Source organism: Atta cephalotes (assembly GCF_000143395.1).
Source record: "Atta cephalotes unplaced genomic scaffold scaffold00028, whole genome shotgun sequence".
Classification (NCBI taxonomy): domain Eukaryota; kingdom Metazoa; phylum Arthropoda; class Insecta; order Hymenoptera; family Formicidae; genus Atta; species Atta cephalotes.
Window position 1 is genome coordinate 1,021,403 of NW_012130092.1, and position 26,347 is coordinate 1,047,749.

Sequence of the window (26,347 nt, forward strand, 5' to 3'; positions counted from 1 at the left end):
TTGTATATAATATATATATATCTATTATAATTATATACTAAATATTAATATATAATATATATATAATTAATATATAGTATATTAACTAACACACACGCACGACGCGCGCGCACACACACACGCGCACACGCGCACACACACACACACACACACACACACACACACACACACACACACACACACACAGAGAGAGAGTTGGCAAAATTGACTACAATTACTATCATAAAAATAAAATTACTATAAATTATAAAAATGAAATATAAAAGTTATATCTTGTTAACTCAACCATGATTATTTTTCTGTATACAAGTGCCGAAACGGAGAAGTTAAATAGGGTACTATATTGTTATCTCAAGTCCTGCAAGTAATTGAGTTAAATCCGTTTCTCCGACGAGCTAAGAATCTCCAATCGGGACCGCAGAACCCGAGAATATTCTCCTATTAATTCGAGAGCGCCGATGCGTGCAATTAGGGATGTAAGCGAGACGTGATATCCTCCCCCAAAGTAAGGCATGCCTACTTCGAGGTTAACCGATTTCCACTCCGACGTTCCACCGTTTAACGGCACGCGTTCTCAACCACGAAATTCTCGGCATGATCTAGGATTCCAATTTCTCGACGTACCAACGCATGTGGTCCTTCATGGACTCGGCGAAGCCGTCGGTATTTACGGGGAGCAACGGTGAGGGTGTGGATCGAGTGATCTCAGGAAAAGGCAGCTATGCATTCCTGATGGAATCCACCTCCATCGAATACGTAATCGAAAGGAAGTGCGACCTTACTCAAGTCGGCGGTCTCTTGGACTCTAAGGGATACGGCATAGCCATGCCGCCAAGTAAGTGTTAATAGAAACGCTTTTATACATGTGTACTACATGCCACAGAAGGAATAAAAATTGTCACAGAAGCAATAAAAATTCATGCGATCCATATAAACACGCTGTTAAATGAAAATCGTACAAACAAAAAGAAGTTCGATAATTAAAATGTGAAGGAAAAGATAAGTGAATGGGAAACATTAATATGAATTTCTTGAAATAATTTTTGTATCTCTAATAAATCAGTCTGTAAAAACTTATTAAATATTTTATTTTTATTATTTGAATATTCTAATTATATATATGTATACATTTAACACTTCAATTCATCACGAAGTACTTTAATATATCGTTGGTTTGTGTTGGTCGAAAACGAAATATGTTATAATATGTATGTACCTCAATAGTTGTAGATTTCAAAACTATGCTATTCAATGCAAATGCTACAGTGCTAATTAACTTTTTTGCCACATCTCAACAATTCAAACACTCCGCAATATAAACACAATGGTGAATCAAGATTTTATAATAATAATCGATGAATGTGCAATATGTGGTTGTAGTATTAATCAGCATACAATCAATAGGAGCATTAAAATTCACAATTATTAAGAGATGTATCATTATGTTAGTTACGTTGAATCTAATGTAAACGAACGATAATATATACTTCGTATTAAATATTAATATTAGTTGATGTATTAAATATCAGCTTTTTCTGTGTTCTAATAAATATTATTATTCCATTTCATTTAACTCATTCTGTGATTTTAGGTTATGTAATAAGTAAGATTATGTTCTCTTTTTCTCGCTTGGATATTATTATGGAAGTTTAAAATTATATGCACAACTTCAATAATTTAACAAAAGAAAAGATAATTTTATTTATTAATTTCCAACGTTACGATATCTCAATAATTTCTATTAATGGAAGTAGCGAATCTAGAACATTCAAAAGAAAAAGTGTCTTCAATCAATATATTACAGTATAAAGTGCTTATATCGGCCTATCAACTCTCTCGAATAAAAGAAATTCTCATTCAATTAAAACTTCTTCTTCACGCAAATGAAATTCTGATAGAAAGAAAATGCAAATCGTTCCCTCCTTGCATCAAGAGATTCGCACGAGCTAGTTGGTTTATCTGCCACGCTTATTCCGAGAGATCGAATAAAATCGCATTGCCGGTCTCCTTGCTGATCTCGCGGCTGCGCGAAAATACCGGTCGATAGCAAGTGTCGCCATGAAGGAAGCGATCGCGCGCGATATTGCCGGCAAAACGTTGGCGCGAGGGAACGATTGCCACAACGGTACTTCCGAAAGTTGCGCGAAAGTACGACACTATGAGGCGATAAAAGTAGCCTAGAAGGAATTTCTCAAAACGACCTTGGAACTTCAGATTCGCCATATAGAACAGCCATAAGCGAAGCTATTCTGAAGCTGCAGGAGGAAGGGAAACTTCATATGCTGAAAACGCGCTGGTGGAAGGAGAAGCGAGGCGGTGGATCTTGCAGGGTGAGTAAATATGTATTTTAAGGCGAATTTATACGGTTTACTTGTAATCTCAGAATGTGCGAGTCTTAAATATAAATAAATAGATAAAATTTTAGAAAATTTATATAAAAACAATATTAACTACAAAAAACTTTAACTCAGGATATTACAGAAAAAAGTTAATTTGAAGGAATCTGGAAAAAAAGATTTGACAGAAAATGGAGCAGATCTCTTTGTATACGAAATAAATATGGAAAAAGAAATTGATAATCTTACTTTAACAATATTCTCGTAAAAATGATTGAAATAGATACAGGATACCTATTAAAAACACAAAAACAATTTTAATTACAATAATCTTTTATTTTTTATAGTAATCAATGAACAAAAGTTTATTGATCTTCATACTTTTACATTGAATTCCTGTCTATTTTAATTAATGGCTTTTTTTATTGTAATTTCTTTATCCATTTTAACATAGCTTGTAAAAGAAAACCGTGTGTGAATTTGCTTTTAATCCATCATCATTTCCCACTTTTCTCATGAAGGATATTCTGGCACGCTAGCACACTCAAGAAGTGCGCGCTCGAAATTCTTGTGCCAGACTCCAGCAACTCCCCTCATCCGTCAGAGAAGAGAGGAGTTGCTGGAGGTTGAGGCGGCACGCGAGGAAGACTATTTCGCGAATTCACGAAATCGGGGTTTCACCAAGCTCGCGATTATCGTTGCGCGTACTGCTATTTCTCGCGCAGCTACGCCGATAAATTCTTCCGATAATTCACCGGCTTCTCCTTACTCGAGCAAACTTACCGCAGTTTGATGGACGAACATTAAATTGATGATTATAACGAATTAATTCCTCGATGTTAATCTCCTTTACAACTGTTGCAAAACACTGAAGATCTATGACATTTAAGCTGTGTTTTTAAAATTACAATTAATGTTAATCTAAAAAAAAAGAGTATTAATACTAAAAAAATTTATATTTCTAACACATTAATATAAATCTTTTCGGTGTAAAGTATTGATAAAGGATTGAACACTTTAAAACTGCGACGTATCGATTAAAAGATTTAATAATCAATATCAATTATTAACGAAACAAAAGAAAAAAATTCCTTGACTTTTTCTGATTTTTTAAGAAGACTGTTAACGAAATAGAAAAAATTCCATGATTTTTTCCGATTTTCCTGACTATATTTTAATTCTCTAATTTTTTCTGATTTTCTCGATTTTTCTTAACCGCTAACAATCCTGAATATGCCATTTCCTCTCCTCTCAACACTTTAATCCATCAGCCCAAGTGCGAGTAAGCACGATCAAATTTTCGCAATATTATCCACGACGCGCATCCTCTGCGAACTGCTTCAATAATGAATACCCAAGCGCGAAAGCCGCGTGTGCATTAACGACGTGCACAACAGACTAAACGCGAAAACCACCGTTTCCCCAGCGGCGCATTACCCATGCAGCAGACTATATTCTACCTGTAACCGTCCGCGTTAATGCGCCACAGGCTAATCGATGTTTCTCTCATGGTTAGGACGACACCTCGAAGAGCAGCTCGGCGGCGAACGAGCTTGGTCTGGCGAACGTCGGCGGAGTCTTCGTAGTGCTGATGGGCGGCATGGGTGTTGCCTGCGTGATCGCAGTTTGCGAATTTGTGTGGAAGAGCCGGAAAGTAGCCATCGAGGAGCGGGTGAGTGACGCGAAATAACACATAGAGGAAGATCGCGCGGTAACCACGCCGGAAATCACCGCCTCAGGATCCGCCACTATACGACTTGATCTTGACGCGATCTATCCCGACATACCGCGCGAGTACATCAGTTGATGTTCGCACGATGGTGGAGTTCCTCTCTAATGGTCTCGATACAGAACCACTCGGGTCTGATCGCTCGCACGGCTCGAGACCCTCAACGATCTACGTATTGTTGGCGAGGATGAATAATTATAGCTTTCACACGTACATAATTTCCCTCATTTTTCTACCACTATCGTTACCGCCGTACATCGTTTCTTCCATTCGTCATTATCCTCATTGTCTTGCTATATACGCGAATATCGTCGTTAGTCGGACAGACAAGATGTTCGTCCTCACTCATTACTGAGGACATATCGCTTCGAATCTCTATTGCTCTATGCTAAAGAAATGCCCAGAGTATTTGTGACTTGTAACTCGAAATCCAAACAGTTCAAACTTTTGAAAAAAACATAGCAAGAAAAATTACTAGAAATTTATTTCGAGGAATTAATTACTAACGTTTGAAAGAATTTAATCTTTAAATAATTGTCGCACGTTTTTTTAAATTAATTTCCATTTCTTCTAAATTAATTTTCATAAATTTTGAATTTTAAACGATTCAAACTTATATTTTTAAATATATTTTGTTCCTATTATTTTAATGTTAAAAAATTATGTCGGTTGTTTTAATTTTGAGAGATTTATTAGGATACACAAATGAACAGATAGTCATGTTTAACGAAAGCGTCGTGATTACCGCAGAGAGACGCGGCCATAGAAACGCAGTAAACTTGATGAAAAAATTTCCAGCGAAATTCGCTTTGGTCGAGAGCGAGAAAATGGAATTAACGTATGCAAAATCTCAGTGCTGCGCACTCACGATGACCGGCACGCGGTTTAAGCAACATGTATTCGTGCCAACGTTTACATATATTCAAAGGGAGAAGCAAACAGGCAACTATTTGAGGAGGACTCGTCGAGGAATACGAATATGCTTTGCACGGATCATTCTCTGTACGCTAAAGTAAACAGTTCTATGAGCTTACGGACGTCGGTATTACTCTATCTCCTTTCAAACCGCGTTACACTCCTATAGAGAGGCACGATGAAGGCAAAAATTCCTTCTACAAAAATTCAAATCGGTTGAAATCGATCATATCGATCGGCTCGAAGCTCGAGATCCTGCGATGAATAGTAGCGACGACTTTCGAACAGATCGGATGGTATACTTGAATTTTTATGATATGTAAGATTTTTTTATGATACGTAGGATCGTTTCATATCGTCATCACGATTGCTATCACAATACTGAATACAATATAATATATACAGACAATATATCGAAAAGATAAAAAAAGTCATGAATAAATAATTATATAATAAAATACAATAAATGTATTAATTATTATTTTATTTTTATTATATATGAAATCGACCTATTTTCCATCGTGAAAGAATAATTAATCACGATGCTCATATAAAAAATTACGATAACAAACGATACGATAAACAAATTCAATATGCTTATATTATTAAAAAAATAACGAGAAAGCATGAATAGAATAAAAATTTTGCTTTCACGTAAGCATCGATAGCGCACATTTTTTCCCGCTTTGATTATTGTAACAATGACTGAATATAACGAATCTGACTCGGGCATTTTGGTGTTCTGTTTTAGAAGCAGAAATCGTCGGGGAAACCGATCTGCGAAGGTTTTACTGATCTGCACTAGCGACGGTACGCGCTGCACTGCGAAAAAAACAGATTCTTAAACTCAAGCCGTACCTCAAAACGTATCCGATCCGAGTTCAGTGGACCTAAGGAAGAACTCCATCACGAGAGATCGGAAAACTGTATAAAGATCATAAAATTATAGGAATAAACGAAGATAATCGGACAAAAGAAGCAACAAACTTTGATCTTTCCAATTTTCTTCATAAAATTTTGTCAAATACTGACAATTTAATTTAATAAAATAGTTTGGGAAGTACAGAACTATTTCTCTTTAAATTAAACGCAAGAATATAATTTGTTCAACATTTTAAAAGTTTGATTAATCAAGTTGTCTCTAAAATTATATAGAATATCCTAAATCCATAATTAAAACGAAAAAGTTCTCGAAAAATTAAATAAAAAAGATATATAAATTTTTATTTCAAGTTATAATGTTCCAGATATATATATACTTTAAATCTAACTACCACAAATTATGTTTAGTTGATCACCTGTCATACAGTCACTAATACTATCGCACGCAAAATTCATAGATTCACAATTAGTGACTGTTTAAACCTAATCTGTGACGACTAAATTTAAACTCCAGTATCTTAAAAATTACTAATTTATAAATAATTTTTTATTTAATTTTTCAAAAATTTTCTTTCTTTTTTTCTTGTTTTGGCATCAAATTCTTGTTTCTATTCATGGCGACCAGACTATTGAAATTCAATTAATGGCAGTACAAATTTTTCAATAAAAAAACGTATGATTGTTGCAATATACGTAATAAATAATCAGAATAAAAAAATGACATAAATGAAAGATTGGAAAGGTCAATGTAATTGCCATTTGCTCATATCAAAACTTAGATTACACGAAGACTTTAAACCTCGCAATAGGAAAGGCTGTGTCCTTCCTCGCGAAGTCGCAAATGTTTCAATCGACATTAAAATACTTTAAAATCAAGACAAGAACCGCGGTGTTCACAATTTAGTAGTGCTGCGGACGAACTTTTAAGAACAATCACGATTTTATACCGGCTAGATAGTGAATGTATAGTATACCAGATTATGAGACATTTTACTGTAAATAATATGTAATTGTCGAAGTAATCAATATGCGATCGTAAGTGTGCGTGGAAGTCCGTACGCTTCTCGAGTTGATAATGTTGACATAAGTAATAATCCGAAAGAGCAAGTGGATATACTGGAAACTTACCGTGTTCTTATCAAAATTGGAATATTTAACAATTTATTACTTTCCATAATATTATAATAATATTTAAAAATATAAATTAATTAACAATATGTTCTCTCGATTAATTTAAAATAATATTATTTTAATAATAACAATATTTTATAATCATATGAAATATTATTATTATTAATTATATATAAGTATATAAAATAAGAATATAAAATTTTCTTAACATTTTTTAAGATTATTCTTGGAACTCGATCTACCAAGATTTTTTATTTTTATAAATAAGAGTTTCATTGAAGGATATATAATTACTAATTCTTATCTTTTTCTTTTATATGTTGTGATATTTAAAACGTTAATATAGATTTTAATAAAGAAATTAACTAATGTACAAAACGAGTAACGTCTAACAATATTATGTTAGAAAATAGTCATCTTTATCCACAAGCAGCTTTCGTCGCAATTTAATGTAAATTTCCGATCCATGTAAGAAGCACGCGGACTTCCAAAATTTCGTTATTGAATAGACAAATCTCTGTGTCATGACGAAGTAACTTGTACGGAAATTACGATTTCGAAATGTTGCATTATTTATAGCCGTAAATGAAATTGAAAGGACGCGTATTGTGTGATAGTTTAGTATGACATTGTTAGTTGTGTCGCAATGTTTCTTGCTTCTCTCCCGTCACGGATTTACAGGAGGTGAGCACATTTATCTTTTATATTTTTCAGTGTTAGTATTGTATTAAATCCTTTCTTGAAGCTATAAAAATTACATTAAATTTAACATCAAAAATTTTGAGATTTCTGAATGTACAAGATAATAATTTATTTACAAAAATTTCGTTAAGATTTTTTATTGAACTTTCCTAAAACAATAATCCAGATCTGATTCATACAATCTAAATCTTTTATCTCAATTGTATTTTCTGTCATCTAAATCATTTATTATAGATTCTTAAATGATATTAGTTTTTCAGCTCAAATTTATTGAATATAAATTACCTTGTATTAACTTTCAATTGCATCTTTGTAAAAAAAGTAAAAACTAATACAATTTTGAGTCTCAATGTTTTGAGTTTGAGCTGAACGACTCGTTTATTCAATATATGAGCTTTTCGCAATCGTTTTTTCGTGGAACTTTCAGAAGTCCGTGTGTTCGGAAATGGCAAGCGAATTGCGATACGCTTTGGACTGCGGCAACGGAAATAAAAAGTCGTGGAGAAAGGCGCTTTGTCGATGTCAGGGGCAACATTCAAGTCTGTCGATCGTTTCGGAGAAGGGCAAGTACGCGGCGTGCAACAAGTACAGGCACTTCGTTGGAAAAGCACCTTTGACGTGAACAAAGGGGCCACTGCCTGGCCGAGTGATGAATTTCTTTGCGAAGTTAATTGTTTCCTTGCTCATGTGCGAATTAAAACATACATAATCGATCAATTCAAAACATCGACGGTCCAGAAAAAGAAATCGCTACAAAAATAATTTATTCTGACTGTGAAATCATTTTCAAATGTAATGAAAAAATATGAATTATTCTCAGATAATTATAGCGAGATTGAATTTTGTCGAGTATCAAGTCAAACACAAATTTGATATTACATTTCTTGATAGGAAAGAAAAAGAGAGTCGAAGTGTCGTCGAAAGCTCTTAGCATTAGAAAATTCTTATAAATTTGTTGCGACGAGAATTTGCGATGAAATTCAGAGACGATATGTAAAAGGAAACAGGGACTTAATTCTAATCGTGTACACACGTCTGTCCTTTTTTTACGAACCATCGTTGAATAAGATAGTCCATTATCTAGTTCCTCGTAAGGTCTGTTGAACGTCAAGGAAGATGCGTGCAAGGAAACGAGCGAATGAATGAGAATCACGTGGAATTGAATGATCTTTCATCGATATTAAAGATGCACTATTTGTTATTATGTAAAGCATTCTATTGAAATCAATCCGAATATTGTCATCCATATAAAATTATTCGGATACGGTGGAACGTAATACGCGCGTACAATAGCGATTTCAAAAATCTCCACGTGATATATAAATAACGCGAAAGGATTTTCACGGATTCCATAATCTGCGAGACCAAGGGTTGAATTCTTGAAAAATATCGCATACGAAACTATACAAAAATATAGCATACTTTACATATGTTATAGATTTCCTTAATTTTTCGTAAGCATACATTTCAAAAATTAGGCCCCTGATATCGTAATTTGCACTTTATATCGCAATCCAATGTTTCGTATGTGTAATTCGCGATAAATAGTTACAATTTTTGAACATATTTTATCTGAATTCATTCCTATAGCTGGTCTGACGGGGTCCATAAGGTCATTGAAATATTATTTGAATACTCTATAGGGAGTTAATTTTTTAAGCTAATTATCCAGACTATGTCGATAATATATTTTAAATCGTATTCGCGTAATGTATTGTCGATATTTATCTGATGCAAAAGACTGCTCTATTCTCCTAACAAAATTATTTTTAAGAAATACGTCGTTATTCTAACTGATATTCGTTCGTTCGATTAATATTTCCGTTTGATTCGCGTTTATGCGGACCTTGTGAACCAAGCAGTATTCGTTTGAGTCTTCCCTCTAACTTAAAAAGAGAAAAATATAATAGAAACAAACATCGCGATTCCAATCTAGTATTTAAACTCTCGAAAATGAATGCTATATAAATCAGAGTATGAATGTCGACGCCGTATTGAAGAGTGTATGATATTTCAATAATGTGTACGCGGATACTATTTTAAGATCGAACGTAAAAGCGAAGAGAAGCGCAAAGTACGTTTTGTTTTTTTTCTCCTGTACTTGCACCTTTCATAAGGATTTTGTTTCTCTCGATACAATTTACCGAATTCTGAAATGCAAATCATAGAGTACATACAGACACGTCGTTAATGTACAGATACATACATATACACATACACATATATACAATATACTAATTGTAAATATCATCGACTATTACATTCTCGTTACATACTTCCGTTCATATGTCACGACATACGAGTTTGTTAAGAGCCTATCGCGATTCTACTTCTTAAAATGTAATACAAGCATCAACACATATTAAACGTGAATAAATTAATCGTCTGTAAATTCTCATCCAAATGTTCTCTATTATAATTGCCTTCATCACCTTTTTTCCCGATTGACCAGTTATTATTATTTAATCATGACAATCCCTAGCTTGTAACTGCATTCTTTTCTATTTTGAAATTGTAATATAATTAAATTACAAAAGAATAATTTCTCTTAAATAAAAATAAAAATCTTAATATTACATTATAAAAATGTTAATGTATTTATTTTATATATTAACGTATATACAATTCATCACAATTTATATGTGAGTTGTATAATACATGATATTTATGTATTTATTATATAAGAGATATCCAATGTGATTGATAAATCAATCATAGAGTCACACATTAGTATCTTAAAACAATACTTATTAAGATGATCTTGAAACAAAAATTATGAGTACCAACCTAAATGTAAATTACAAAATTAAATAATTAAGAATATTAAAACAATAACGCGTTTTCTATTATTTTAGGTAGTAATTAATGCGAAATAATTATAATTTCAATTTCACATTAATTGCCTCTAGTTATACCTTTAACTGCGATTATAATCTTGCATTATCCATGCAATTAATTTCTCTAACATCTAAATTAATATGCTAAATTAAATACTCTTTCAACTCCACCCTTAATGTCAGTATTAATGTAATTAAAAAGAAACGTAAATAACAACGCATTGTTACAAATACTTTTAAGCAATCTTTTACAATAATTATTACAAACAATATATCCAAAAAACTGAGAAAATTTTAATATCATTTAAGTATTTCTCTTTTTTGGGGGAAGGGGAAGTCTTTTACAATAATTCATTGTTGGCACATAGTACACAATTGGAAAATTTATATTAAATTTAACATATTTGACGACAAGTACAAAATGTTTTTTTATTGTGTAATCTTTTCTACAGATATCTAATAGTACAGAGTTCTAATAGTAATAAAGATATAGAGATTTAAGAGATAAAAGAGATATAAAAGATAGATCTAAACAAATTTGAAAAATTATTTTTTTTCGATTCTTTTGCGGCATAAAATTAAATAAAAATGATCTACTGATGACGTAGAAATTAGTTTTGGTTCAGTTTACATTCACAACAAAAATTTTTTTTAATTATAATATATCAAGAACAACATAAAAAAATGTTTCTTAAAATATAAAAATTCTTCAACATCTTAGATTTCTATGTAGTTAGCATATAATATGGTATTGACGCTGATTAATTCTTGTCGCTTCCCTAAAAGTACCATTGCGCATTAGATTTCTACTCCATCCGTTGACGACGACGCAGACGACAAGCATTCTTCGTCACGACGAAATCTGGGAAGGGAGTTTAGAGCATGCGCTGCTAAGATCAGCCGCGCGAGAAGTGCCGTTCGGATTTAGAGTCGCGTGCCGCGCGAGTTTCGTTCGGTAAAGCGGTTCAAAAAGTTTCGTGCCAAGTGGAACGAGTCGCAACATCACGTTTTTAGGTAAGCCCTTGTAAGCTCTTAGAGATAATCCTCTCGTGAAGTAACAATTCTTCGTCGTCTATCAGTTAAATCCCGATACATACTTCTCTAGAACTCGCGTATAATTCGCTCCGTGTTTCCATCCCCTTGCAAAAAAAAATCTTTCACCTCTAGAATATTCAACCAGTAATTGAATTTCAAACGACTAAAACGAGTTTGAAGAAAAGTCTAGAAAATTGGGCAAGTTTGTCTTTTCAAACTCAATGATACGAATAGAATTTAAGCATTTAATATATTTTCTGAAAAAATACTCTCGAATTTCCAAATATTCACAATAAATATAAAATAAAGAACAGAAAAAAACAGAGCAAATTAATTTTTAAAACTTATAGAAAAATTACGTGCAAGGCGATTTCCTATTAAAAAAATTTTTTCGATTGTATCCTGTTGTAATCTATGTCACACGATGAACGCGACAAGCACCAGTAGCGGCGGAGATGTTCGGCGTCTAAATATATCGACATGGTTATGCGTTCTATTAAGATTTTCGTTAGTTTTCCAAGTTGTGCCGATATCGTGTGCTGAACCATTCAAAAACTTGAATTGCAGAAATCTGCGGGGTTTAATGATTTATTCTGCGTAATACGAATGGACGAGCTGATACATTGCGAAATATCCAAAATCACCGTGATAAATAAATATGAAAGCGAGAGCCTTGAATGAATGTGTGAATGAAAAAAAACGCGCCAGACTGCGTACACTTGGCATGATGACAATAAGCTATGCATACTTCGAATGCGTGCGACGTCGCTACAAATTCGTACTCTCAAGATAGCTGGTTGTTTCCAGCGAATGAGACATATTTACGTAACTTTAAAAAATCATTTCGAAATTGATATTATTAATCAGAATAAAATCAAATTAATATTTACAAGTATCTAAACACTTGTTCAAATTTATCTCATCGAAGGTTTAAACGAATATTTAATTCTTATCAAATAATTAAGAACAAGAGAGTTATTTTGAGAAAAACTTTGGAGGATTAAATTTTAAGAGTGTAAAGCAAATTAATAATTTTTACAGCCAGTGTAATTATTTTCATGATTTATATTTGAACAGAAATTTAATTAAACTGTTTAATTATATGTAATTATATAAAATTATATAAAAATGTATGATTTTCAAAGGAAAAATATATACATTTATTTTATGAAAATATGCATTTATTTCATTGAGATAATTATTATTATTTCTAGTTAAAGTAATTACGTACTTTATTTTAGAAACAATTTTTTGATAGCGAAGAAAATTTTAATATGATTAACTATTTTACTCAACATGTTGATTAAAATAAAATGCGTCAACTTAAGTCAATGAAATTTAGTTAAGAAAGGTTTAAATTTATACAAGGATTTTTAAATAAGTAAAAAGGAATATGACAATTCTTGCACGCATCGGAAATTATAGAACTAAATTATAGAAATTAGGATGATAAATAGCTAACAAGTTACTTGTATAAATATATTATTATTGATTTATTTTGGCACATGATTTGAGAATCGCTGTAACAACATGTAAAGAAGCAGAAAGAAAAAGAGAACTTACTTTCACAACAGATAAAATAAACTCAGAAAAGTAACGTAGGAATCTCTGAGATAGATCTCAATAGGGATTTATTAAGAGTATAAGCATCAAGCAAATAACTAAACTCAATATTAGAAGATTGATTTTAGACGGGTCTAAATATTTATGCGCAGCGAGAGTGATTTTCAGGCGGCGCCGTGCCTTCTGGTTAGTTTATATAACGTCGGCTAGTTAAGTGCTCGTTCAAAACCTTTCCATTTAGTTGTACATATGTGCCATTTATATTTGACTTTGTTGGATACACATCTGCACCTGTCAAGATGCTCACTAATAGGCTGTATTTTAATATCTGTTCTTGTGTGTACGCAGAATGACTATAAGATGATGGCCAAGACTCTACTGATATTATTGCCGATATTTCTGCCTTACGTATGTGTGCTAGGTTTTCCAAAAAAGATTCCGATAGGTAAGATAAATGTTCACTGACGTGAATAAAATGTAAATAAAATATGAAAGTTATTTACGTATTTATGTTTTATTGTGAGTCTTAAAGTGTCTATAAATAGTACAATATCTAAAATCTAAAAGCAAATATAATCCTTATAATATATCAATTTCTACATAATATCAAAAATTATCAATGTTTGCTATAAAAAATAAAGTATTATAATATAAATATAACAACATATGTAAACCTTTAAAACATTCTTATTATTATAAATTTGCACATGACGGTTGAAGTTAATATCATTGCTAGTTTAATTTTTAAATATTAAAAGAAATATGTTGAAAAAACCGTGTTGAGTTGGATTTGCACAGCCATACTGTTAATGCGTACTACTTTATGAAAGAGCTATTTTGTGAGTTATTTCAGTCATGTCAATAAAACTCAATTTTAAAAAGAATCGGCTATGTATTTACAGCAGGGCTATTCGATCAAGATGAAGAAATCCAACAGATGTTCGAATTGTCAGTAAGAGCTGTGAATGAAAATGAGGATCAAGAACTTTCAAATGTATTCTTCGAACCGGAAATAGAGCAGATTGAAGGGGACTCATTCGAAGTATCATCGAAAGGTGAAACTGCTAGTCAATGCCAAAGTGATGTGTGTTTAATATTAAATTATTCAATATATCATACATTTAATATTGAATGTTTGACTGTTTATATGTCATTTTGAGCTAAACTTCTTGAAATATTTAATGAATTGAATATAGATAATTTTGAATTGAATATAGATCACATTTTCGTTTATTAAACAAATACAGCACAAATTATCTGGACAATATTGCAGCAACACTGCAACACTTCAGCAATATTACAGTAAAATTTCAACTTTGCAGCAATGTTGTTATAAGTTTCTACGTTGTATAAAAATCTTTTAATTCACATTTTATATGTTTAAATAAAACATAACTCTGTAAAAAATTTATGTTTTTACATAGCACGAATTTTCCTACATAGATATAATACTAGATAATAAATAATTATTAAATTATTTTTTCCGAAAATATGATCAAAATAATGTAGCATAGAATTATATTACATGAATGTATTTTTATACAATTTATTTTTTAAAATGTTTAGTATGCGAACTGCTAGATCTGGGAATAGTGGGTGTTTTTGGACCTCAGGAAAAAGTAATTGCCGAGCACGTGCAAAGTATATGCGATATAGTAGAAGTACCACAAATCTCTGTACGAGAGGATCTTGACCAATCCTTCCAACCACGCGGAATAGCTCTGAATCTGTATCCGCATGTGAGCTCATTATCAAGAGTAAGTAATGAAGTTAGAAAGATTGATTATAAGCGTATTAAATAATACGATGTAATTGAAAAATAATATAAATGGTTACATATAACATATAAACAAATAATATATAAACAAATAATATATACACATATAAATAATTTTGTATTTAAAAAAAAATTATTTTCTCGAAAATAATTATTCATTATCTGTTTATATAAAAAAATAATATAATCTTTGTCTGCATTAACTAAAAAAATAAAAGTTAACAAATTATTTATGATTACTATAGTAGAACAGTAACATGTTTTTTAATATTTTGTGTCCTAATTATAATTCTTTTATTTAATCTTTCCTTTATTTTAATTTTTATTTTATTCGATGCGTTCTTATAATAGTCACGTAATAATGATCATCAACAAAATTTTTACAGATTTATTATCAATTAGTCACAGAGTTGAAATGGAAATCCTTTGCAATACTGTATGAGAACACTGATAGTCTGATTCGCATGCGTCTCTTGCTGAAGCGATGGAACACAAATGCCAATTCTGCATTTATATATCATTTAGGCTATGGACCGAATTACAGGTATAAATATAAATATCTAATCTTGTAACTAAATCAAAGATTTTTAGATCTCACAATGACAGAAAAATTACATCTTCTTGCAAATATTTAGAGGAAAGTCGCCGATACTAACATAAGTCTCCTAAAGTGATACCCCCTTATTTCTCAGAAACTATTGCACTTTATTAATACTAATAAAATCATGATCTGTTTAGCCAATTAAAGAAGTAAAAATTCATAATTTGTGTATTTGTTGCTTGTTTCTACATATATCAAATCAGTTAAAAATAAATTCTACGAATGCGAAAATAAAATTTTTATAATTTTCTTTTGCAAATTGCGCAGTTTAAATAATAGTGACTATTGATAATATTTCGTCATTTTAAATGCTTTTAATTTCCTAAATCAGTTTTATTTATATTATTTTTTCTCTTAGTTTCTCTCATAATACGATGTTAAAATTAAAATTGGGATGCAACGTAAACTGCCACATCTATAAAACAAATCATGAGCTAACATAATGAGTTAACTTAATTTTTATAATATTGCTTTATAGTATCAAATAGTTCTATTGGAGCTGAAGACAATCATGCATATATGGAAAAATTCTTGAAAAACTATTGCGTTACTCTATTCGCATCTCACAGAACATAAAATAAATATACATATACATATAATCCAATAAAAATGTTTTATAACGAAGTGAAAAGATTCTGAAGTATTTTATATACATTCATTTGTAAATATTTTATACAGATAATTCCTGTAAAAGAAAAAAAACAAGAATACATAGCATTACTGTTTTGGAACCCGTTTTATTGCAGACCTTTATTTTTGCTTATCTTACGAAAAAATTAATTATTACAAAAATTGCAAACAATGTTACAAAAACTATGTATTATCTCATAGAAGACACTTTGTACTTATATTTTTAAAGTTTTATTTTTACCTTTTATTTAAAAAAATATTGTCTACAAACAAAGTGATATATCGATATCGACTGACTTTCCTCTATAATTAACTTGGAGCGTCGAGTTAATATAGTCAATTATAAATATATAAATATTTTTAAATTTCATATTAAGAATACTTTCGAGTCGAATACTATTCAGACTTTTAGATTTTTTTCAATCAAACAAGACAGCTAGATTCTTTTCAATAAGTGACAATTATGCCGGAAGTGATTAAGTGAGACTAAAAAGATTGGCGAATTTAATTAATTGAGAAATATTTTAAAGGAAAAAGTTAGTTAATTGTATAGCTTGGTATCGAATCTTATGTAGGCAAGGAATGCAAGAAATTAAAACATCGAAGGACATAGAAAGTATTGTCATCGACTGTTCATACGAAATTCTCGAAGAGGTTCTGAAGCAGGCTCAACAAGTTGGGATTTTATCCGACAAGTACAAAGTCATTGTCACCTCGCTAGTAAGAAAACACTTGCACAAGTTATTATACAATTATAGAATAATAATAATTATAATTGCAATAAAATTTTGCGCTTGAAACATACATCATAAATATAAGCTACATTTTCGATAAAAACTCATATTGTGTAAAAAGTAAAGTATATGAATAGTGTAATACTTGTTAGTAGAAGATAATTTAGTAAAGTTTTATTGCATATATATAATAAATAAAAATTTTGATTAAAAATTATAAAATTATAAGACTGATATATGCAAATTGATTCTAGAAATTTTTAACGATTGGTTCAATGTATTCATTAATATAAATGTATTAAATATCAGTTCATCCAAGCTTTATTAATTTATAATTTGAATTTTCAATTTTGTATGACATTTAAATTACGAGTAAAAGTTTAACATGCGTATAATCCAACAATTAAACATAATATATGCCAATAAATGTACATTGCAATCAGGATCTGCAAACTTTGGATTTAGAGCCATATCAGTTTTCTGGCGTTAATTTAACTGGCATTCGTCTGATTGATCCGGAAGATCCGACAGTGCTACAAATCACGAACAGGCATAAGAACGAACAAGAAAACAATTCTTCACAGCTGCGAGTTGAACATGCGCTCATGTACGATGCAGTTCAATTGTTTGCGAGAGCTTTCAAACAATTGAAGGATGCTACAAAGGTCAATGTCAACAAATTGTTGAAATGCGATGGTAATAGCAGATGGGAACATGGATTGAGTTTAAGCAACTTTATGCGATCGGTAAGACAAGAAATGCTTTAATTTAAATATATTATATATTTCTAATATATCAAATATTATAATCAAATTGTATATACACATAAATTTGTTTGGCATCAATTGCTATTCTTAAAGAACATTAATAAATAAAAAATATAGAAATTGCTATATCATAAAATTAATTCAATAAATTTTGATATCAATTATGATAAATATTTCTTCGAATTAATTATTTAATTTCAATAATTCTTTCATTATAAAAGTAATTTTTATCGTACTGTTTCACTTTTAGACTGAAATAAGAGGTTTAACGGGTCTTGTCAAATTTGATAGAGACGGTTTACGAAGTAATATAAAATTGGATATCGTACGTTTGACTGAAAAAAAGGGTCTGATAAAAATTGGTGAATGGAATAGTACAGCAGGGGAAAATATCGAATGGTTTCCAGACATCAGTACTCAAAAATCAGACTCTAAACTGAACATACAAAATAAGACATTTATAGTTTTAATATCAATAACGGCCCCATATAGCATGATAAAAGAATCGATGGATACATTGAGTGGTAATGAGCGTTATGAAGGTTTCGCAGTCGACATCATACAAGAAATTAGTCAGATACTTAAATTTAATTTTACTTTGCAAGTGGAAAGTAGCGATTATGGCTCTTTAAAAAATGAAAAGTGGACTGGTATGCTTGGAAAAATTATGGCTGATGTTAGTATTAAATGTCGAGGAATATAATCAAGTAATAAAATATAAATAAAAAGTTTGCATTAATATAACGGAATCTATAAATCGAAGATATAACGCTCTTTTAGGAAGCAGATTTGGCTATCACGGATCTCACTATTACATCACAACGAGCAGAACATTTCGACTTTACAACGCCCATTATGAATTTAGGTCAATAAATTTAAAGTAATAATTATTATAAATATGTTAAATGAGTTAATTTGATTTTTGCTATCAGTATACATATAAAATCATTTTTATTCGTTAAAAAGATATAATTTTACACAGGAATTAGCATATTATATAAAAAACCAAAAAAAGCACCTCCGAGTTTATTTTCATTTTTATCACCATTTTCTAACGATGTCTGGATTTATTTGATTGGCGCATATGTGATAGTATCATTGTTACTCTACATAATTGGGAGAATATGTCCTGCAGAATGGAGCAATCCTTACCCTTGCATTGAAGAACCCGAAGTACTTGAAAATCAATTTTCCTTTAAAAATGCCTTTTGGTTTGCGATAGGCGCCATTATGCAACAAGGTAGCGAAATAGCACCCATGTGAGTAAAAAATAATTTTCTTAATTGCAACTATATTAATACCTTGAATGAGTTATCCTAAAGATGAAATGTTTAAATACATCAAAAATACAAAAAATATGTATTACATTAGTTAAATAATTGATTGAAACACGAACACATATATAATTTTTAAATTACATAGGTTTCTGTTTATCTATTCTCTGCTTCAACCAATTTTATACTTTAAATTGGTATTATATTTTCATTAATATTATATTTATTAGTATTTTATTAATATTATTAATTTATTAATATTATATTTATTAGTTTTAGAATTTTTATATAAGTTAAATCAAAAAGTTTATATACATATAAATAAAAATTAAATTAAAACATTTATAGTGGTATTTCAACAAGGATGATTGCAAGCTGCTGGTGGTTCTTCTGTCTTATAATGGTGTCAAGTTATACAGCCAATCTAGCGGCATTTCTAACTGTAGAAACTGTAACATCGCCTTTTGATAATGTTGAAGAATTAGTAAGAAAAAAAACTATTAAATATGGCGCAAAAAGCGGGGGAGCCACGCTCAATTTTTTCGGAGTAAGTAATAACTTAATAAGTATAAAGATTATGCGTTTCGCGGGTTTCTTCCGTGTCCAGATCTATTCTTGGAAGGCCAACGTTTCGTGAACCTTGCAGTTCACTTCATCAGGGAGAGAAGCAGCCTGATACTGAGTTGTTCCTTCGGGTCGCCCCTTTTATATATTACGTTACTTGTGGAGTAATGGAGGGAAAGAAGAGAATTGTGGGTGGGAATGGGGGAGGGGTGGGGGAAATCGATCAGTTCTCATTACACGTGTAACGATAAATTTTTCAAAACATTCAAAAAAAATTATTTTTATAATACGTATTATATAAAAATAATCTAAAACGTAAGAAGCCTTAACTCAAGTAACTATTTTCTTCTTTTATCATCTGTGTTGTTCGTCTCATATTTTTTGTAAATTTATTAATGAGAAAAAAAATTCCAATAATAATTTTTACAACATATACAGCAGTAATTTGTTATAAATACAATAGTAATTAATCCTGCATGCGACACAATTAGTTAAATAATTAACATAATTAGTTAAACAGCTTTTAATAATATGTATGAGTGAAATAATATTAGCAAAGCAATTATACTTAGTTGTAACTTAATTTAATAATTTTTTATACAATTATTAGCATTATCAGCGTTTGTTGTATATTTAACAATTTTTCTCTTGTAGAATTGTAATTAAAATTTTTTTCTATTAAATAACAGAAAACAGTTTTAAAGTAATAGTACTGTGACTAATTAAAGTCTACAAAATATTATTAATAATATTAGTATTTCTGAGAAAGAAATAATTTAAATTAATACACATAAATACATAGGATTAAAAAATAAGCATGATAAATGTGTAAGTCACACTCTATAATTTTTGAAAGATTTTTTGAAAGAATTTTATCCATTTCAAGGGAAACAATATCACATTATACGCAGAAATGTACAAATACATGATGGAAAATAAGAAAGAAGTACTAGTCGAGACAAATGAGGAAGGTTTAAAAAAAGTCCAAAGAACTGATGATTACGCTTTTCTTATGGAATCTGCTTCAATTGAGTACTTATTAAATGTTTAAATATATATTTTATATTTTTATTTATATATATGTACATATACGTATTATTATACATATATGTGTATTCTCTCTAGATATTTGATAGAAAGAAATTGTGATGTGACGCAAGTAGGAGGACTCTTAGACGAAAAGGGATATGGCATAGCAATGAAAAAGAGTAAGTTTTATCAAAATATCTCTGCATAGACTTATATATGTAATAATAAAGTAATAATAAAGTAATAATAAAGTCGAATATTTTATATTTTCACAATTTAAAAAATTGATTTTTTTTCTTATCATACAATTAATATTTGATAAAATTCGATATTATTAAATGTGATAAAATCATCAAGATCGGAAAAAAATTGTTTAAATGATCGAAAAAAATATTTAAATGTAATATACATTTGCAATAATACATATTGAATTACCAATATAATATATTTTAATAGCCAAATAATAAAGAACCAAAGAAACAAAAGACACCTTCTACTTTGCTCTATTAGATATCACTACGTCTTTTCTTTTCTTCTGCTATTTAAGAATACTTAAAAGTAAAAATCGTAAGGTGGATTTAAATACGATCAGGTATAATATATATAAGTAATACAGTTTGTGTTAAATATTTATTTATTATTTAGTAATGTATTCACTAAATAAATATCTAAAAGAGATGACTTACACAACTCTAAAAAATAATTACTAACATTCGAAAATTTCTTACCGATAACAAAGATATTATCTTGCAAAATTATAAACAATGACAATACTACGATCACACAATACTATGATAACAACAGTTACTCTTTCTTATAGTTAAAGGAATATTACTTATAATATTATATTTTTCTAGAATATAAACAAATCAGGGCTAAAGAAATCAAGGCTGGATCGATTATGCTAATTCAATAAAACATCATTAAGTTACAAACATTTTGATCATTTTACCATAATCATCATCTTTTTTAGAATGTAAATATGGAGAGAGAAAATGCGATATCAATTTTATCATATAAAACATTGTTACAGACTCTCAATATCTACACAGCATAAATTCTGCTATTTTAATGTTATCGGAACGGGGCATTATTCAACAGATTAAGACAAAATGGTGGACCCAAAGAAAAGGTGGTGGCATATGTCAAGTGAGTATATAAATGTGATTTTTTTGTTATTATATATGTATAAAACGAGTACATCATATTCTAATTTGTTTGTCATGCATCACTGTTTAGGAAAGCGCTGGAACCGGTTCAGCGGAACGACTAGGTCTTGGCAATGTGGGTGGCGTATTCTTGGTACTCACCGTAGGCGTCGCCTTATCCTGCGTATACACTATATTTGAATTACTTTGGGATGTTGCCCGAACATCCATTCGAGAAAATGTAAGCAGACTATTCTTATTTACAACACAATATATCACAATCCGCTTTCTATCAAAATGTACCAAATTTATTGAAACCAATATAATTTTAATACAAAGATAATGAAATAATCAAAATTAATTTGAAGAACTAACAAATAACTTTTCAAACAATACACTCCAATTTCTTTCCAATTTAACATAAATATAAACCTACGAAAAATATTTTTTACCCTGTCTTTCCATTTTGATCCAATGATTTTATTATCCCTTCTATTTTCCTCTTATTTTTTCTATTTCTATCCTCATTTCATTTCTATTCTCTTATCATCTATAAATAAAATGATAATAGAGAAAAACAAAATTTAACAAATAAAAGTTTTTTGAATCACTGATTACAAATAAAAAACCAATTTGCAAAATTATTTGCTTAAATACAAAATACAAAAAAATATTTAAGCAAATTAGCAAACAAATTAAAAAAATTTGACGCTATGTTTAAAATCATGTATGCAAATAATTTTTAAACATATGTTGCAATACTTTATTTCAATCTTTTTGTTAATTTATTCACATTTTTTATTTAAATAAATAATTTTACAAATTTGATTCCATATCATAATCAGTGATCTAAACTCTTATATTTTGTATTTAGTTTTGTTTTTTATATGTTATTATTCTACTTATAGATGAAAAGAGGATGAAAATTAAAAAGATAGTACATGTCTTTAAAATAGTTAATAGGATTAAAATGAAAAAAGATAGATAAAATATTTTTCATAATTCTATATTTGTGCCAAATTTAAAAGAAATTGGAGTGTATCATTTGAGTACTTTTACTTGTAAAATGATTTATATCATTTATATCATTTATGGTGATTAATATCATCATAATAACATTGTGACGATAATTTAAAAAAAATTTCTTTATTTAATAATTATTTAATAATGTGAATTTAGTATGTTTTAACTAAATTATAAATGATGATAAATTATAACTAGCGATTATAAATATAGCCTCGTGAAATATTTAAAAATTCTAATCGTTTATTTTTTTTCACAACACATATTCATACTTATTTATCAAATACATAATGTTATTTACTTTATAGGTGCCTTTTAAGGAAGAATTAATAAATGAACTAAAATTTATCGTGAAATGCAGTGGCTCTAAACAGGTACGAAAAAAAAGTGAATCATCCAGCAAAAACGAAAATGACAGTACAAGAGGATGTACTCCTCCATACGGTTTTGTGCCAACAGTAATAAGAACGTCACCAATTGACAACAAATAATGACGGAGTAATCCCGAATAATAAAAAGGCTATTTATTCACACAGCTTCAATACTTTGTAGTTCTTAATGATTCAGGAGCTAACAAATTGAATCGTTAAACTAACATGAAAACATTTTAGAACATTTGTGTGCTAAATAAAGGAATTATAAAAAATATATACAATAATATATGATACTTTTCAACAAATTTACTTTAAAAAAATTGCTCTTCAATTATAAATAAAAATAATAGAAGTATTAGAAGAAATAATAGCAACAAATCTTTGCATGAAAAATAATGGATATGATAAAATAAAATAATGAATTAACATTATTAGAAAAATTAATCTTCTTGTATAATTTTAATTTTCCTCATACTCATTCCATTTAAGTGAACAGAATAAAATAAATTAAATTCAGAATCTTTTACAGCTTTTAATACTGATTAATTTAATACTGAAAAACAATAATTAATTATTACTGTTATTCAGTGTTTTAGTACTCCAGAAAAATAATTCATTAATATTTTCCAATAATATATTGGAAATCAGTATTAGATTTCTGTAAGAAATTAGTCTAATTTAGAAAGAGGTCCACTTAAGTGCAATAATGAAGTGTTACGATAATCATGCGCAAAACAATATATGAGAAGATATAATCTATTAGATATATAGTCTATTATTTACTTTGTAGGCTTTTGCATATGATTAAAATAGTAACTATGATAGTAACTGGCTCTGATAGCGTCGGATAGCTCGTGATATATATAAATTTGGTAATAGACGATTTTCTTCACTCCGAATATTTCTTTTCAGTATTGCCAATAATTTGCAAAAAGTACAATTAATTATGCAAATGTTCTCATAATCGTTCAATTTCGTTAATTTAAATTCAAATGAACAAATAATTAAAGTGATTTTTACATAGATGGAGAAAGATATTTACATATCGCGTGAAACTGTTGCGTAAATCTCTGAAACTATTATAATCAGTAATATTGCTCCATAATTTGAAAATAGTTTGTTTCCTCGTATTGAAGGAAAAATTTAACACACTTTCTAATGCAAATATGCCGCTTGAATTTTACTTTAGCAACGAGTCGTACGAATGATAAATAGATTTATATCACATCGAACTTATTTAAAGTTTTTATTGTAATGAAAAAATTAGAAATATCTATTAAATAAGGATGCAGTTAATATATTTATAAATATATTGCACCCTTATTTAATTAAACTATGAATAATACTATGCAATATAACAAAATAGCATTCATTAGAAAAGAACTAAATAAAAAAGAAAGTATTCACAAAATAAATTTTATGAAGATGGATTTACATTTTCAGAATGCTACATAATGATTGAAACAACATTAATTTCCTTCTCATAGATATGTAATTAATTATACGTGAAAAAAATTTTATTTAGTAAAACAGATTAAAAACGAAACAAATCCATTAATAGATGCAAATTATTTTTTTAAATAGCACAGAAGTCTATTAAGTTTGCTAGACTACAGTTAAGATGTACTTCAATCGCATAGATATTCAGTAAATTTGAAATTATTGATTAAAATGTATTTTTTGAACAACTTATGATGTCTCTCAAAAATTTTATTTAGAATAAATAAAATATACTGCACAAAGTATCAAATTTATTAAGAATTATGAAGAATTATAAAATTAATACCCAAAAAACGAATTCGTATTACTGACAGTTCTCAAAGACTATCAGTGAATCATCCAACAGTTATTTTTAGCAGATAGATTGAGAAAAGCTGTTGCAGAGTATGTTAGTACAATGAGACCAGAAGTGTCTAAATATATCGCACTAGTTACATGTATTGGGTTGTTCGTGCCGACTAACCTATATAATTTAATAAATGTATACTAAAATTTAAATTTTCTGCGTTTCAATTTTCCTTCAACATCGGCACGAACTTTCCGGACAATCCAATGTATGTATATTGTATTAGTGTGCTTGCATGTTTAGATCTTTAAATCATCTAAGATGGCGGAGAAATGGTACTAATGCAATGACAATAACAACAAAAACATTTAATTTCAATTTATTTAAATAAAAAATTTCTACAATTAAATATTTACTTTTAAAGAGATGGACAGTTCCTTACTATGTACTCTATACTATTTACTTTGCGCTGCTATTAGAATGCTTCTTTTAGAATGGCCGAGAAATGCTACTTCTATACATCACTGTTGTATACCCATTACTTTGGGATTTCCAAGGAAAATATCAATCGGTAAGCTCGCTATGTTTTTTGTGAACAATAACATATGCGGGCAAAAGCAGAATTAATTAACTCAGCGTATCGATGAAATTGAATAATCGCAGATCATTGATGGTTTGTTCGACAATGATGAAATGATTCAAAAAGCATTTGAAATATCAATTAAAACGGTAAATAAGAACATAATCAATCGCGTGAGAAACGTATTGTTAACACTCAGAACAAAAAAAATCAACAAGAATGTACTTCAAGTAGCAAATATATTAGGTACACAATTTTTCTTTTGCACTTGAATTAACGCAGAACTTCATATTTTCTATCAGAGTTGGGAAAGTTAGAAAGTTGGGAACTTTAGAAAAATAATTCGTTATTATTACCGTTCTTTTTTTCTGAAAAGTAATTCGTTATTATTATTGATTTAAGAAAGTAACTTACTGTTACTGTTAATGTTACTCAAAAACTAATGTTATAATTTCTGTTACATTTTATCAAATTTTAATAAATTTTTTTTAAAGTGGCGTCCAATTATCTATATCGTTTTGACTCAACGCGAGATCGTTCAACACAAGATGTATAGTGATGATTAATCGCACATGATCAAACATAATACTCCCTTTTTTAAAATTCTTTATCAAAAAAAAAACTTATATACGTTCCATACATACGTTCATGTACAAAACAACAAAAAAAATAATAATTATATTCATTATTGTTATCAAAAAAATGTAACTACGTTAACATAACAAATAAAGAAATGGAACATTTCGTTATATATTCATTCTGGAAAAAAATTGTAATAAGTAACGCGTTACTATTCAACTCTGTTTTCTATCTTTAGAAATTAGTTCTTACTCTTGAGATATATATATATATATATATATATATATATATATATATATATATATATATACTATACTATTATTTGTTAGTCTACGTACGTAACATACATAA

General features: G+C 29.4%; 2 protein-coding genes and 1 pseudogene across 2 annotated transcripts in view; all 3 read left to right on the forward strand.

The window, feature by feature from the left end:
* Positions 1-8,317, forward strand: part of LOC105620631 (glutamate receptor ionotropic, kainate 2) — a 147,708-nt gene extending 139,391 nt beyond the window's left edge. The window contains exons 14-18 of the mRNA XM_012202121.1: positions 604-835; positions 2,215-2,330; positions 3,853-4,008; positions 7,675-7,677; positions 8,123-8,317. Of these exons, the coding sequence (XP_012057511.1) occupies positions 604-835; positions 2,215-2,330; positions 3,853-4,008; positions 7,675-7,677; positions 8,123-8,317 (702 nt within the window). The remainder of the gene's footprint in view (positions 1-603; positions 836-2,214; positions 2,331-3,852; positions 4,009-7,674; positions 7,678-8,122) is intronic.
* Positions 8,318-13,490: 5,173 nt separating this feature from the next.
* Positions 13,491-23,168, forward strand: LOC105620633 (glutamate receptor ionotropic, kainate 2-like). The gene is made up of 15 exons (XM_012202122.1): positions 13,491-13,575; positions 14,033-14,185; positions 14,697-14,887; positions 15,294-15,451; positions 16,714-16,858; positions 17,316-17,618; positions 17,890-18,315; positions 18,420-18,504; positions 18,622-18,898; positions 19,262-19,460; positions 20,364-20,509; positions 20,603-20,685; positions 21,540-21,655; positions 21,746-21,895; positions 22,986-23,168. The coding sequence occupies exons 1-15, from the start codon at positions 13,491-13,493 to the stop codon at positions 23,166-23,168; spliced, it is 2,700 nt and encodes an 899-aa protein (XP_012057512.1).
* A 1,780-nt stretch (positions 23,169-24,948) lies between these two features.
* Positions 24,949-26,347, forward strand: part of LOC105620723 — a 9,226-nt pseudogene continuing 7,827 nt past the window's right edge.

Bases quoted from the DNA above. Each gene is read 5' to 3' on its own strand.
- LOC105620633 (XM_012202122.1), top strand. From the start codon at position 13,491: ATGATGGCCAAGACTCTACTGATATTATTGCCGATATTTCTGCCTTAC. The intron at 14,186-14,696 runs GTGAAACTGCTA...TAAAATGTTTAG, and splicing joins ATTCGAAGTATCATCGAAAG to TATGCGAACTGCTAGATCTG. The intron at 18,899-19,261 runs GTGAGTAAAAAA...AAACATTTATAG, and splicing joins GGTAGCGAAATAGCACCCAT to TGGTATTTCAACAAGGATGA.